The 13,109-nt window shown below is 47.5% G+C and overlaps 1 protein-coding gene and 1 long non-coding RNA gene across 4 annotated transcripts; one reads left to right on the top strand and one right to left on the bottom strand.

Annotated features, from left to right (window-relative positions):
• Positions 1 to 1,318: 1,318 nt before the first annotated feature.
• LOC144372701 (uncharacterized) lies at positions 1,319 to 10,768 on the bottom strand. Its single transcript, XR_013432621.1, has 2 exons — positions 9,350 to 10,768; positions 1,319 to 7,762 (listed from the first exon to the last, which is right to left on the bottom strand). It is a non-coding gene; the product is annotated as an uncharacterized LOC144372701 (long non-coding RNA).
• On the top strand, positions 5,701 to 12,896 carry Icam3 (intercellular adhesion molecule 3). Of its 3 annotated transcripts, XM_005336279.5 has the most exons (7): positions 5,710 to 6,787; positions 7,371 to 7,643; positions 10,748 to 11,053; positions 11,344 to 11,631; positions 11,909 to 12,163; positions 12,277 to 12,525; positions 12,612 to 12,896. In XM_005336279.5, the coding sequence occupies exons 1-7, from the start codon at positions 6,706 to 6,708 to the stop codon at positions 12,803 to 12,805; spliced, it is 1,647 nt and encodes a 548-aa protein (XP_005336336.1). In that variant the 5' UTR covers positions 5,710 to 6,705; the 3' UTR covers positions 12,806 to 12,896. The 3 variants fall into 3 exon arrangements, with proteins under 3 accessions (XP_077892091.1, XP_040146411.1, XP_005336336.1); XM_078035965.1 differs by lacking the exon at positions 12,277 to 12,525 and having other exon boundaries at positions 5,701 to 6,787; positions 11,344 to 11,668; XM_040290477.2 differs by lacking the exon at positions 12,277 to 12,525 and having other exon boundaries at positions 5,705 to 6,787.
• The last annotated feature ends 213 nt before the right edge of the window (positions 12,897 to 13,109 follow it).

Below are 13,109 nucleotides of genomic sequence, written 5' to 3'. Positions count from 1 at the left end.
GGTTTCACAGCAGAGTGTAAAGTGCAGGGTTCCCACAGACCACTGCCCTCTCTGGCCACATCCTCCCTCGCTATCCACATCGCATCCACAGAGGTACATTTGCTAGAATCAGTGAACCGGCATTGACATTACCATCCCCCAGAGTACAAGTTAGAGTTCACTTTTGAGTTTTTACAAATGTGCAATAACATGTTTTGTGTCATCCAAAGTCTTTTCACTGTCCTAAAAGTCCTCTCTGTTCTACCTATTTATCCCCACTCCTCCCAAGACCGATTGATCTCTTCACTGTCTCTAAGTTCACCTTTTCAGAATATCATTCAGTGGGAATCACACAGTATGTAGCCCTTTGAGATTGGCTTCTTTCCCTTCGCCAAATGAATTTGTTTCCACCATGTCTTTCTGTAGCTCGAGAGCTCATTTCTGAGGTTTGATTGGGTTATTTGGCAATGCTGAAAGTGGAACCCAGGGCTAAGAGCTCATTTTTATTTTTTTAAGTTGTAGATGGACATAATATCTTTTCAATCATTCATTTTTTTTTGGTGGGGTTCTCTTTCTTTCTTTGGAACTGGGGGTCAAACCCAGTGCTTTGTGAATGCAAGGCAAGCACTTTGCCACTGAACTACATCCCAACCCTTGTTTATTTTTATATGGTGCTGAGGACCAAACCCAGTGCCCCACACATGCTAGGCAAATGGTCAACCACTGAGCCACAACCCCATTCTTTTTTTTTTAAGCCTTGAATAGCATTACATCATCTGAACATACTCCAGTTTATCTTTTCAGCTATTGAAGGACATCCTGGTTCCTTCTACATTTTGACAGTTATGAATAAAGCTGTTATAAACATCCATGTGCAGGTTTTTGTGTGGATGTGTAAGTTACTTTTTAAAACCTTTTATTATGGACAATTTAAAACATTCCCAACTAGAGAGAACAATGTAACAAATCTACACCTTAAACACCAGGCAGCATCAAAGGGGCCAGTCTTTTGTTCTTTGTTTGAGGGGAGGTCTTGCTATGTTGCTCAGGCTGGGCTCAAGATCCTCTTGCCTCGGGGCTGGGGATGTGGCTCAAGCGGTAGCGCGCTCGCCTAGCATGCGTGCGGCCCGGGTTCGATCCTCAGCAGCACCACATACCAACAAAGATGTTGTGTCCGCCGAGAACTAAGAAAAAATAAATAAATGTTAAAATTCTCTCTCTCTCTCTGTCCCCCTCTCTCTCACTCTCTCTTTAAAAAAAAAAAAAAAAAAAAAAAAAAAAAAAAAAAAAAAAAAAAGATCCTCTTGCCTCAGCCTACAAAGGAGCAGAGACTGTGGGCTCAATCTTGTTTATTTATTTAGTTTTGGTGCTGAGGATGGAACCCAGAGCCCCACACATGCCTAAGTATGTGCTCTACAACTGAGCTACACCCCCAGTCTTGTGTTAAATCTACCCCATCCCTACCCCCAGTATCTGGGAGAGGCTGGTACTGGAATTGAACCCAGGGGCACTTTACCACTGAGCTACATCCCCAGTTCTTTTTATTTTTGAGACAGGTCCTCACTAAATTGCTGAGACTGGCCTGTAATTTTCTTTTCTTTTTTTTTTTTAATTTTTTTTTTTGAGAGAAAGAGAGAGAATTTTAATATTTATTTTTTAGTTTTCGGCGGACACAACATCTTTCTTTGTATGTGGTGCTGAGGATCGAACCTGGGCCGCACGCATGCCAGGCGAGCGCGCTAACACTTGAGCCACATCCCCAGCCCTGGAATTTTCTTTTTAAGTATTTTTTTTATTAATTTATTTATATTCGGGAAAATCAAACCCAGGCAAGTATTCCACCACTGAGCCACAACTCCAGCCCTTTGACTGGAACTTTCGATCCTCCTGCCACAGCCTCCTGAGCCATTGGGACTACAGGTGTGCACCCCTGTGCCCGGCTAACACTAAGTAATTCTGAAACAAATCCTGCACATTATATCATTCCATCTGTAAAAACTTCAAAAATGTATCTCAAAAAGATAACTGCAAATAGTAATCTCAGTGTCATTGACACAGAGAAAAAGCTTAAAGATAATACCTAGTGTCATTGTATAGCATATGAAGGTTTAGATTTCCCCAACTGATTCTTAAATATTTGTGTTTTGTCTGTTTATAATTTGTTCAAATCAAAATCCAAATGAGGGATAGGGTTAGAGCACTTACCTGGCATGCATGAGGCCCTGGGTTCAATACTGAGCACCACATAAAATTAAATAAATATAAATAAAGATATTGCGTCCATCTACAACTAAAAAAATAAAGATATTGCATCCATCTACAACTTGGATCTTATTTGGCTGTAAAACAGCCAAATAAGGTCCAAGTTGCATTTAGTTGAGGGCAGTTTCCTGAAAGTCTCTTTGAGTCTCTGGGTTCTGCTTTCTCTCTTTTCTCACCCCTTGCAACATATTTGTTGTTGAAACCAGGTTTGTTGTCCAATAGATTTTACTAGTATGATGTCATCTCTGTGGTTAAGTTTAACACATTTCTCTTTCCACTGAACTTGACAAACTGTTTGCTTTCGTTTTTTGGTGTTTTTTTTGTTTTTTGGTGGAGGGGCCAAGATTCCTTCTCTGGTTGCACTGTGTTCTCAGCAGGAAGCACAGATCTGCTAGTCCTGGTTTTAGTGACAGGAGCAGCTGCCCACATCCTTTGGGGATCAAACCCGGGTTGGTACTGGGGTTTGAACCCAGGGGCTCTTCACCATTGAGCTACATTCCCAGCTCCCCCCTTTATATTTTTTTAAGTTTAAGAGGGTCTCCCTAACTTGTCAGACTGTGCCTGGCAGGGATGCACAGGGTTTTATTGTTGTTTTGACTTTTTGTGGTGCTAGTGATCAACCCCAGGGCCTCACACATACTAGGCAAGCCCTCTACCACAGAGCTGCACTTCCAGACCTGCATAGATGCAGTTTTTATTTTCCAACATTTGGAAAATTTTCAGACATCCAAAAAAGTTGGAAGAATTCTTCAATGAACACCCTAAATTCTACAATGAATGTCTGGGCCACATTTGCTTTATAATGCTAGCTCAATTCGCCTAATCATTCCTTTGCCCATCCCTCAGTCCATCTCATATTTAAGATGTAAGACAGAGCTGGGATTGTGGCTCAGCAGTAGAGCGCTCGCTTAGCACGGATGGGACCCGGGTTCAATCCTCAGCACCACATAAAAAAAATAAAATGCGTTGTGTTGTGTCCATCTCCACCAAAAAATTTAAAAAAAAAAAGATGTAAGACAAAATAGTTGGATGCCATTTTTTTGGTGTGAAAATTTATATAATACTTTTTCCTGTTTTATTTTTTAATATTTATTTTTTAGTTATAGTTGAACACAATACCTTTATTTTACTTATTTATTTTATTTTTTAAAAAATATTTATTTTAGTTTTCGGTGGACACAACATCTTTGTATGTGGTGCTGAGGATCGAACCCGGGCCGCACGCATGCCAGGCGAGCGCGTTACCGCTTGAACCACATCCCCAGCCCCCTTATTTATTTTTATGTGATGCTGAGGATCAAACCCAGGGTTCACATGTGCTAGGTGAGCAGTCTACCGCTGAGCCACAACCCCAGCCCCTTTTAACCATTTTTAAATGTACTGTTCAGTGGCATTAAATATAATACCACTATAATTTCTAGAACTTATTCATCTTTCCAAACTGAAATTCTGTACCCATTACACAATACCTCCTCCTATCTGAGCTGCTGGTAGCTTCTGTTCTACTGTCTCTATGAATCTGCCTATGTGAGGGACCTGGAATAAGTGGAAGCACACAACATGTATCCTTTGTGACTGTCCTACCTCATTTCACATAATGTCTTTCATGTTTATCACATAAGCCAGGCATGATAGTATACCCTTGTAATGCCAGTAGCTCAGGAGGCTGTGACTGGAGGATTACTAATTTGAGGCCAACCTGGACAACTTAGTGAGACTGTTTCCAAAGCAAAAAATAAAAAAGGCTGGGGAGCTGAGCACAGTGGTGCACACCTGTAATCCCAGTGACTCAGGAGGCTGAGGCAGGAAGATCTCAAGTTCAAAGCCAGCTTTAGCAAAAGTGAGGTGCTAAGCAACTCAGTGAGACCCCATCTTTAAAAATAAAATACAAAATAGGGTTGTGGATATGGTCAGTGGTCGAGTGCCCCTGAGTTCAATCCCCAGTACCAAAAAAAAAAAAAAAAATTGGAATATAGCTAGGGTAGTGTGTCCCTGGGTTCAATCCCAAGCAGTGGGAAAGAAAAAAATAATAAGATTTGTGTTGTAACCTTTGTCAGAATAACCTTCCTTCTTAGGGCTACATAATATCTCCTTCTATGGACAAACCACATTTTGTTTACCCATTCATCCACTGATGGGTGCTTGAGTTGCTACCACCTTTTGGTTACTGTTCGTAATGCCACTGTGAACATGGGTGTACAGATTTCAGAGTCCCTGCTTTCAGTTCCTTAAGGTACACACAACTAGAGGCAGAACTGCTGGGTCATACAGTAAACCTGTGTTCTTTTTTTAATTTTATTTTAGTTTTTTTTAGTTGTTGATGAACCTTTATCTTATTTATTTATATGCGGTGCTGAGAACTGAACCCAGTAACTCACACATGTGAGGCATGTGAGGCAAGCGCTCTACCACTGGGCCACAACATTGAATCTGCCTATGTGGGGGACCTCGAATAAGTGGAAGCACACAGCTCTCTGTTCAACTTTTTTGAGAATCTGCCAAACTGTTTTCCATAGCAGCTACACCATGTTACATTCTACCAATGAAGGGCAAGGATTCCCGTTTCTCTAATCCTCACCAGCATTAATTATTTTCTCCTTGTTGGTTTTGGTTATGGCATCCTAATGAGCATGAAATGGCATCTCATCAGAGACTTTCTTTTGTTTTACTTTTGAGATGGGGTGTCTTGGTTGTCTGTCAGCCTCAAACTTCTAGGCTCAAGTTACCCTGCACTGGCTTCCCCAGCAGGGGATACCACATGGGAATGTAGCCAAGTCCAGTTTACACTGAGGTTTTGATTTGCATTTCCTGAATGACCTGTGGTGTTGAGCAGCTTTCCTATGCTTATTGGCAAAAGCACATCATTGGAGCAAAGTCTGTTTGAATCTCTTGCCCATTTTTGAACAAGGTTATTTTTTCTTGTTGAGTTGTATGAATTCTTTATAATCTGAATATTGATCCCTTATCAGATATGCTATTTATAAAATACTTTTTTGGGGGAGTCCTAGGGATTGAACCCAGGAATGCTTTACCACTGAGCTCAACCCCAGCCCCCCCCCCTTTTTTTTTTTTAACTATGAGACAGGGCTTTGCTAAGTTGCTGAGGCTGGCCTCAAACTTGTAATCCTCAGCCTGAGTCTCTTGCGATTACAGGCGGGCGCCACTGTGCCCAGCTACAAAATACTGTTGATTTGGGCTTTAGCTTCAAATTTAGTTCTCAACTTAGGCTGGGAAATGCACTGTTTGGGGAGTAGAAAGGGCAGCAGAGGGGCAACCTGGTTGGAGGGGGAATGCTCTGGGTGGGGGTGCTCGGATGAGCCCAGGGATAGAGAGTGGGTGAAGGCAGGGGCAGCATCAAGGCCTGCAACAAGGTCTCTCTCTGGAGCTCAGATCAGAGGCCCAGGAGGCTGACCAGAGGCCAGAGATCGGGTGGGTGGGAGGGGAAATGCCTAGATCCTAGACCCCTAGATCCTTCTTTTGGAGTAGAGACTCCTAGATCCTTCTTTTGGAGTAGAGACCAGCTGCCTGGAGAGGGCAGAAAGGGGAGAACAGAATAGTGATAAAAGCCAACCATGAGCAGCATCCTGGGGAGACAGTGGCTCAGGACCCAGCTGTGGCCAAAACACCCCACCTCAGGACTACCTGCAGGAAATGGGGTCCCCCAAATCTTCAAATGTACAGGTCCTCAGTGGTCAGTCAGGGCCTGGCACACAAGTCCAAAAAGTGTTGGCTTTGTTCATTTTTGTGGCTCACATTTCCTAAGGCACCTTACTGTGGCCTCCAAATCTCTTATTTGCCCCCTACTCCCAGAGGGTTGCGATCTCCCACAGACCCTTGAAACTATGCCTAGCAATCCCGGCATTGTGGTCCCTTGAAATGCTGCCTTGAAATCCCACCTTATTGGCAGCCGGACGGCACATACAGCCTCCTAGCTACTCAGGAGGCTGAGGCAGGAGGATTGCTTGAGCCCTGGAGTTGGAAGCAGCCTGGGCAATAGTGAGACCTAGTCTCAAAAAAAAGGGAAAAAGAAAACGAAATGCTGCCTTATCGCTTCAAGGACAGTACTAGAGGCTCCTATTAACTTCCTCTCTGGGGACAGAACCCTGTCCCTGCACCTAAGTTCAGACGGAAGGTGTGTCATCCCCCTTCACTCCCCACCCTCAAGGCTTCCAGGACTGACAGCAAAAGCAGCCGCTATCCTGTCAGCATTTCCTGTGGGTTCATTTGCGTGCCAGCAGAGCAACTGGGTCCTGCCCTGTCCCTGTTGTAGACTCCCTAGCTGCTGGCCCCCATCTGGGACCCCCATCCTAGGTCCCTGGGGCCACGGACTCGCGCTACTCACCCCAGGCCTGGGGAAGGACGCAACCCCTGCACTTCTGCAATCTTAACTGCTGGCTTCCGTCTCCTCCCTCGTCCCCTGTGGGACACCTCCTAAAGACACCTTCCTTTCTCAGCCTGGCCACCATGACACCTTCCAGCCTGCTGCTGGGAGCCTGCCGGACTCTGGTCATCTTCCAGCTATTGGCCTGTTGTCTGCTGCCCCTAGGTGAGGCTGGTCAAGCTGGGTGGACTGGGTGAAGGGACGGGCAGGGGTTGAGGGAACAGAGAAAGCAAAGCACTGCACATCCTGAGCCCTCGCCCCTGGAAACCCTTCAGTCAAACGCAGATCTGACGACGGGCTCCCCAGCATCCCCAGGAGACAGTTCTAACTCCTTGACTCATTTTGGGGGTGGTTGGGTCCTTGCTTGTGATGTATGCTCTGTTCCAGATTCGTCTCTCTCCCCCGTTCAGTACTAGAGGCCTCTTATTTACTCCCAGGTTTATCTAAACCCCACCTTTGCCTGTGTGGCTCCTCTGCCAGAATCACTCTTTTCTTTCACTTGGCAAATTCCTACTTAGGCTTCAGAACTGGCTGTCCAGGAAGCCTTCCTTGACCGACCTCCCCCAGTAGCCCAATCAGTCTCCTCTGACCTCCTCCCCTGCCCCCCACATCCCTCATTGATCCTTACTTCCTCGCGGGCCTGGGAACATCACCAGAGCAGGGACCGTTATCTGGGCATGAAAGGGGCCTGCTGCTGGGTGGGTTGTGGGCACCTAAACAACCACAGAACTTCCTCCTGTTCTTGCAGGTGCCCAGAGCCAGAGCCAGGAGTTCTCCCTGCAGATGGAGCCCCAGGACCCAGTGCTTCCTGCCGGCAGGTCTCTCTTAGTTAACTGCAGCACCAGCTGTCCTCATCCTGAGCTCATTACCCTGGAAACATCCCTACCTAAGGAGGTCATAGGTGAAGACCAGGGCTGGGCAGCCTTCCGCCTCAGCAATGTGACTGGTGACAGCAAGATCATTTGCTCCGCGTTCTGTGATGGCTTCCAGATGACAAGCTCCTCTAACATCACTGTGTACCGTGAGTAGATGTGCCTGGGGGTGGGATTGGCCTTGTTCAGTGCCGGGGGCAGATGGCCAATGGCTCTGAGTAATGGGGATCCTGAGTTTGCAGGATGCACGAGGGCTCAGACCTGGATGCTGTGTGCAAAAGAGACAGACACAGGCAGACAGAGAAATGCATCTCAACTGTGGATTCCAGAAAGTACCCTGTCCCCTGATGGGTATCGAACCCAGGGCCTCAGATATGCCTGGCAAGCGCTCACCCAGCTACACCCCAGCTCCCAAATCCCTGCCCTGCCCTCCCCTTACTGGTTTCTTAGGGATCATTCAGAGTTTCTCAGCAGCTGTAGCACAGGTCTGTAATCCCAGGGAGGGATCCTCCTGAGACAGGAAGAATGAAAGTTTGAGGCCAGCCTGGGCAACTTAGTGAGAACCTGTCTCAAAAAAAAAAAAAAAAAAAAAAAGGTCTGGGAGGTGCAGCTCAGGGATAGAGCAGCCTTGGGTTAAATTCCCACTACCAACCAGTACCCAAATAAGCAATAATAATTATAATGCGGGCTGGGGATGTGGCTCAAGCGGTAGCACGCTCGCCTGGCATGTGTGCGACCCGGGTTCGATCCTCAGCACCACATACCAACAAAGATGTTGTGTCCGCCGAGAACTAAAAAATAAATATTAAAAATTCTCTCTCTCTCTCCTCTTAAAAAAATAATTATAATGCAATAAAATATTCAGGTGTGGTGGTACCCCTCTGTAGCCCCAGCTAGCTACTCAAGAGGCTTAAGCAGAAAGATTGCAAGTTTGAGATCAGCCTGGGCAATAAAATATAGTGTTCAGTGGTAAAATGCAGAATGCTTGCCTAGCATGTGTGAGGGCCTGGGATCAATCCCCAGGATTGCAAAAACCAAAAAAACCAAAAAAACAACAACAAAAAAACCAACCAACCAAACAACAAAAAGCAAAGATTAGAATAATCTACAAAAATATCAGATTCCAATCTGCATAGGTAAGTGTACTGTATGTATGATTATATATATGCCTGTGTGTGCACTAGTGTCTATATAGATGTTTGTGTAACTATGTGATTGTACATGTATGTGTGTATGTTAGCATCTGTGTTTATTTGCCTATGAATGTTCGTTTTTTGGAGGAGGGTACCGGAAATTGAATCCAGGGGCACTGAACCACTGAGCCACATCCCCAGCCCTTTGTATGTTTTATGTTGAGACAGAGTCTCACCCAGTTGCTTAGAGCCTCTCTAAATTGCTGAGGCTGAACTTGTGATCCTCCCGCCTCAGTCTCCCAAGTCACTGGGATTACAGGTGTGCATCACCATGCCTAGCTGTCTCTGAATATCCATCTATGCCTGTGCACCAGTATCTCTGCCTATGTGTGTATCCTTCTGTATATCAAAATGTTTGTGCATGTCCATTTCAGGATGTGTATGAATGCATGTTGATGTGTCAATGTGTCAGTGTTTCTACCTTTTTCTTTTTTTTTTTTTTTTTTAAGATGCTAGGGATGGAACCCAGGTCCTCTCACATGCTAAGATTATGCTGTACCACTGAGCTACACCACAGCCTTGCGTCTGTACTGATGAACATGAATGTAGACCTCTTGTGTTTATTTGCCTATATATGTTTCTTTGTATGTTCCTATCTATGTCTTGAGTTTACCATGACCATAACCTGGGCCTGTACCCTGAAGCTTCTGAAGGATACTCACTGGGATGCCTTTGTCCAGTGCCCTTTGTCTTGACAAGCTATGGCCATCTCTTCTTAATTCTGCATCACATGAAGTGGCATCAGGTCAGCCAGAGTGGGAGCATTTACACCACAGGAACTAGGTCAGGATTTCCTCTGCCAACCCCAAGAACCCAATTACTAGCATCACAGTCTTGACCTGCAGACCACTATCCCTGCCCAGTGGTAGCCAAGGTGAAGGTGGAAACATATTGAAATTATACAAATTAAGATGTTAAATATCTTCCATAGCAGCCAGTCAATGGAACTCTGTGTAATACGTTTGTGTTGTCAAGGCCAAGAGTGACCTGCTCCACAAAGGAGGCTCAGAATTTTTTCTCTTTTGGACCAGAGATTGAACCCAGGGGCACTTTACCACTGAGCCACATCCCAGCCCTTTTTTATATTTTATTCTGAGACAGGGTGAATGCATGATCCTCTTGCCTCAGCCTCCGCAGCCACTGAGATTACAGGCATTTGTCACCACACCTGGCAGGCTCAGGATTATATAGGTGTGCCTGTGAGAGGCACTGCAGCCACCCCTGGGAGAGGACCAGCCCTGAAGTATTGTGTTCCCAGTGACTGCGTGCCAGAGCATCCTGAGAGGCTGCTGCATGGCAGGTGAATTGTGACAGATGGGAGCATCTGGGACTGATTGGAGAAAACAGAAATAGTCTCTGGAAGTGGCCAAGGCAGGAGTCAAGGCCAGAAGCTAGGAGGAAAGGCCTAGGTATGACTTCCAGGATGCACATCTGCGGTTTGCAAGACCCATATTCTACCCTGGCTCTGTCACTTTCTGGCTGTGTGTCCCTGAGCGTATCACCCCACCTCTCCTTTTTATGGCTGGGGAAGAATAAAAAAAAAAGAATGATTAAGATTTCACTAGGTTGATGTGAGCATGAAGGTGGCTGAAGTTGAAGGTGGAAAGTATAAGGAAAAATCTAGATTAAACAGGAACTTCAATGACTAATATGAATATCATAAGTGGTTAAAAAAAGTGTCCATCTTCTTCCTTCCTCATTTTTTTTTTCCTTCTTAGCTGTGATGTCCTTGGGAACAGAAAATCTTGACTTTTAGTGCCTGCAGTAGGGGTGAAAGGAAATTTCTCTTCTGCCCTCTGAAGGTTTGCTAGAATAAACTGACAAAGATCAACAGGGGGGTGGTGATATAGCTCAGTGGCACAGTGCTTGCCTAGCATGCCAGAGACCCAGGGTTCCATCCACAGTACCAGAAAAAATATTTTTTTTAGTGACTAAAAAAAAAAAAAAAAAAAAAAAAAGTTGTTCGGGGTTACAGTTCTGGGCAGGGACAGCCTGTCTCAAGCAGTAGGGTGTTGCAGGGTTGGTTGGCTGACAAATACATTTCTCCTCCCTTCTGCCAGGGTTCCCAGAGCTTGTGGAGTTGGACCTCCTTCCCCCCTGGCAGCCAGTGGGTGAGAACCTCACCCTGCAATGCCATGTGTGGGGCGGAGCACCCCGGGCCCAGCTCACCCTGGTGCTGCTCCGTGGGGAGGAGGAACTGAGCCGGCAACCTGCTGTGGGGGAGCCAGCAGAGGGCACTGCCACAGTGCTGGCGGGCAGAGGTGACTACGGTGCCAAGTTCACGTGCAGAGCTGAACTGGACCTGCGGCCCAGAGGGCTGGGACTGTTCCAGAACACTTCAGCCCCCAGGCAGCTCCGAACTTTTGGTGAGGGAGGGGGCTGCAGAAGTTGGGTGATGAACTGAGTCAGAGTTGGGGGTGTTGTGGACCTTAAGAATTTATGGGAAGGCATATTCTTGGCCACTGAACAAGGTTGCCCCAGAAAAAAAGCAGGAGCCTAAGGGAGAAGGCCCCAGGAGGAAGGTCTATGGCCATGCCGGTTGTTCTGGGAAGGGCGTGACCCAAGTGAAAATGTATCCCATGAAGAGGACCCTAGTTGCAGGGATGAGGGATACTGTGTGAGGCCTCCTCTTGTTCACAACTATCCTTCTTCCTAGTCCTTCCTATGGCTCCCCCGCGCCTTGTGACTCCCCTGTCATTGGAGGTGGGCACCTCGTGGCCAGTGGACTGCACCCTGGATGGGCTGTTCCCAGTCTCTGAGGCCCAAGTACAACTGGCGCTGGGGGACCAGATGCTGAATCCTGCAGTCACGATCCACGGAGACACGCTCAGGGCCACAGCTACAGTCATAGCACGTGAAGACCAGGAGGGTGCACAGGAAATTGTCTGCAACGTGACCCTGGGAGGCGAAAGTCGGGAAGCCCGGAAGAACTTAACTGTCTTCAGTAAGAAGGGAAGGGAAGGAAAGCAGTTCCAGAGGAGGTACAAAGAAGGACCTCCCGCTACACCAGGGCGTGGCACTTGGGGGCGACTAAGCAGGGGAGAGACCAGAGCTGCCAAATTAGGGTTGTAGTGTGGGTAGGACCTCTACCCCAAATCCAGCAGAGCCTGGAACTCTCAGCCTGGGGCCTGGAAACCTCGGGAGAACAGGGTGGTGGAGGGCGTGGCTAGGGCGGTAGGAGGGTGGTGGCCAGTAAGCCCCTGGGCAATGCCCTGCTTTAGCCTTCCTAGGGCCCATTCTGAACCTGAGCGAGACCAACGTCACCGAGGGGTCCAAAGTGAATGTGAGTTGCACGGCTGGGCCCCGAGTCCAGGTCATGCTGGACGGGGATCTGGCCCGGGCTCCAGGGGAACCCGCCCAGCTTCAGGTAACTGCCACGGAGGGCGACGACGGGCGCTACTTCTTTTGCAATGCCATCCTGGAAGTGGACGGAAAGATCTTACACAGGAACGTGACTGTCCAGCTGCGTGTCCTTTGTGAGTTATCAGATCTTTCAATTCCTCACCTCTATCTTAGGAAGACTTGAATTTCCCTTGCCCCATTGTGCCTCTGGGGAATTTTGGGGTCTGATCACATGATGGTTTCACAGATGGTCCCAAGATTGACCCGGCCAAATGTCCTCAGCGACTGGCGTGGAAAGATAGGACTAGTCATATTTTGCAATGCGAGGCCCGAGGCAACCCAGTCCCCCAGCTACAGTGTCTGCATGAAGGCTCCAGACGTGAGGTGCCCATTGGGACCCCATTCCTTGTCAAGTTACATCACAATGGCACTTATCACTGTCAGGCAGTCAGTCCAAGGGGCACGCACACCTTGCTTGTGGTGATGCATGTTCAGGGTAAGCAAAAAAGGGGCTGTGGGGATGAAGGGGCAAGCTCAGGAGGGGCAGGAGAACACATATTTACTCCCAGCTTTTCTGTGCAGATCGGAACTCCTTCGTGGTCAGCATCCTCATAGGGGTGTTAGTGATTCTAGGCGTGGTGACTGCCACAGTGGCCTTAATATGCATCTTCGGGAAGCAGACACGGAGCGGCTTCTACCACGTGAACCAGCGAGACACCTCGTTGCCCCTCAGGCCTGTGCAGCCGAATGAGGCAGTGGAATTAGAGCAGTCCTGAGCTGCGGAATGCCAGGATACTGGGCCAAAGACTGCAGTGGCTTTGGCTGTATTCTCAACTTCCTTATCAATAAAGGCTATAAATCCCGTAATCCGCGGCTTGATTCCACCCGCGCCGCGGAACTCTCCGACAGCTCCGCGAATCTACTGAATGGCCCCGCGGAGGCGGAGTCTGCGGCGACCCAGACACCGCTAGAACTCTAAGAGGCTGGGGGGGGGGGGGGAGTTGGCCAATGGTCTGAAGGGTTCGGGAGACAGGCGGGGCTTTTCTCGGCCAATCCGCGGGCGCGCCCTCGTTGCCGCTC

Source organism: Ictidomys tridecemlineatus, chromosome 2 (genome assembly GCF_052094955.1).
Source record: "Ictidomys tridecemlineatus isolate mIctTri1 chromosome 2, mIctTri1.hap1, whole genome shotgun sequence".
Lineage (NCBI taxonomy): Eukaryota > Metazoa > Chordata > Mammalia > Rodentia > Sciuridae > Ictidomys > Ictidomys tridecemlineatus.
Note: the sequence above shows the minus strand (reverse complement) of the source record. Positions and strands in the feature narration are given on the sequence as shown.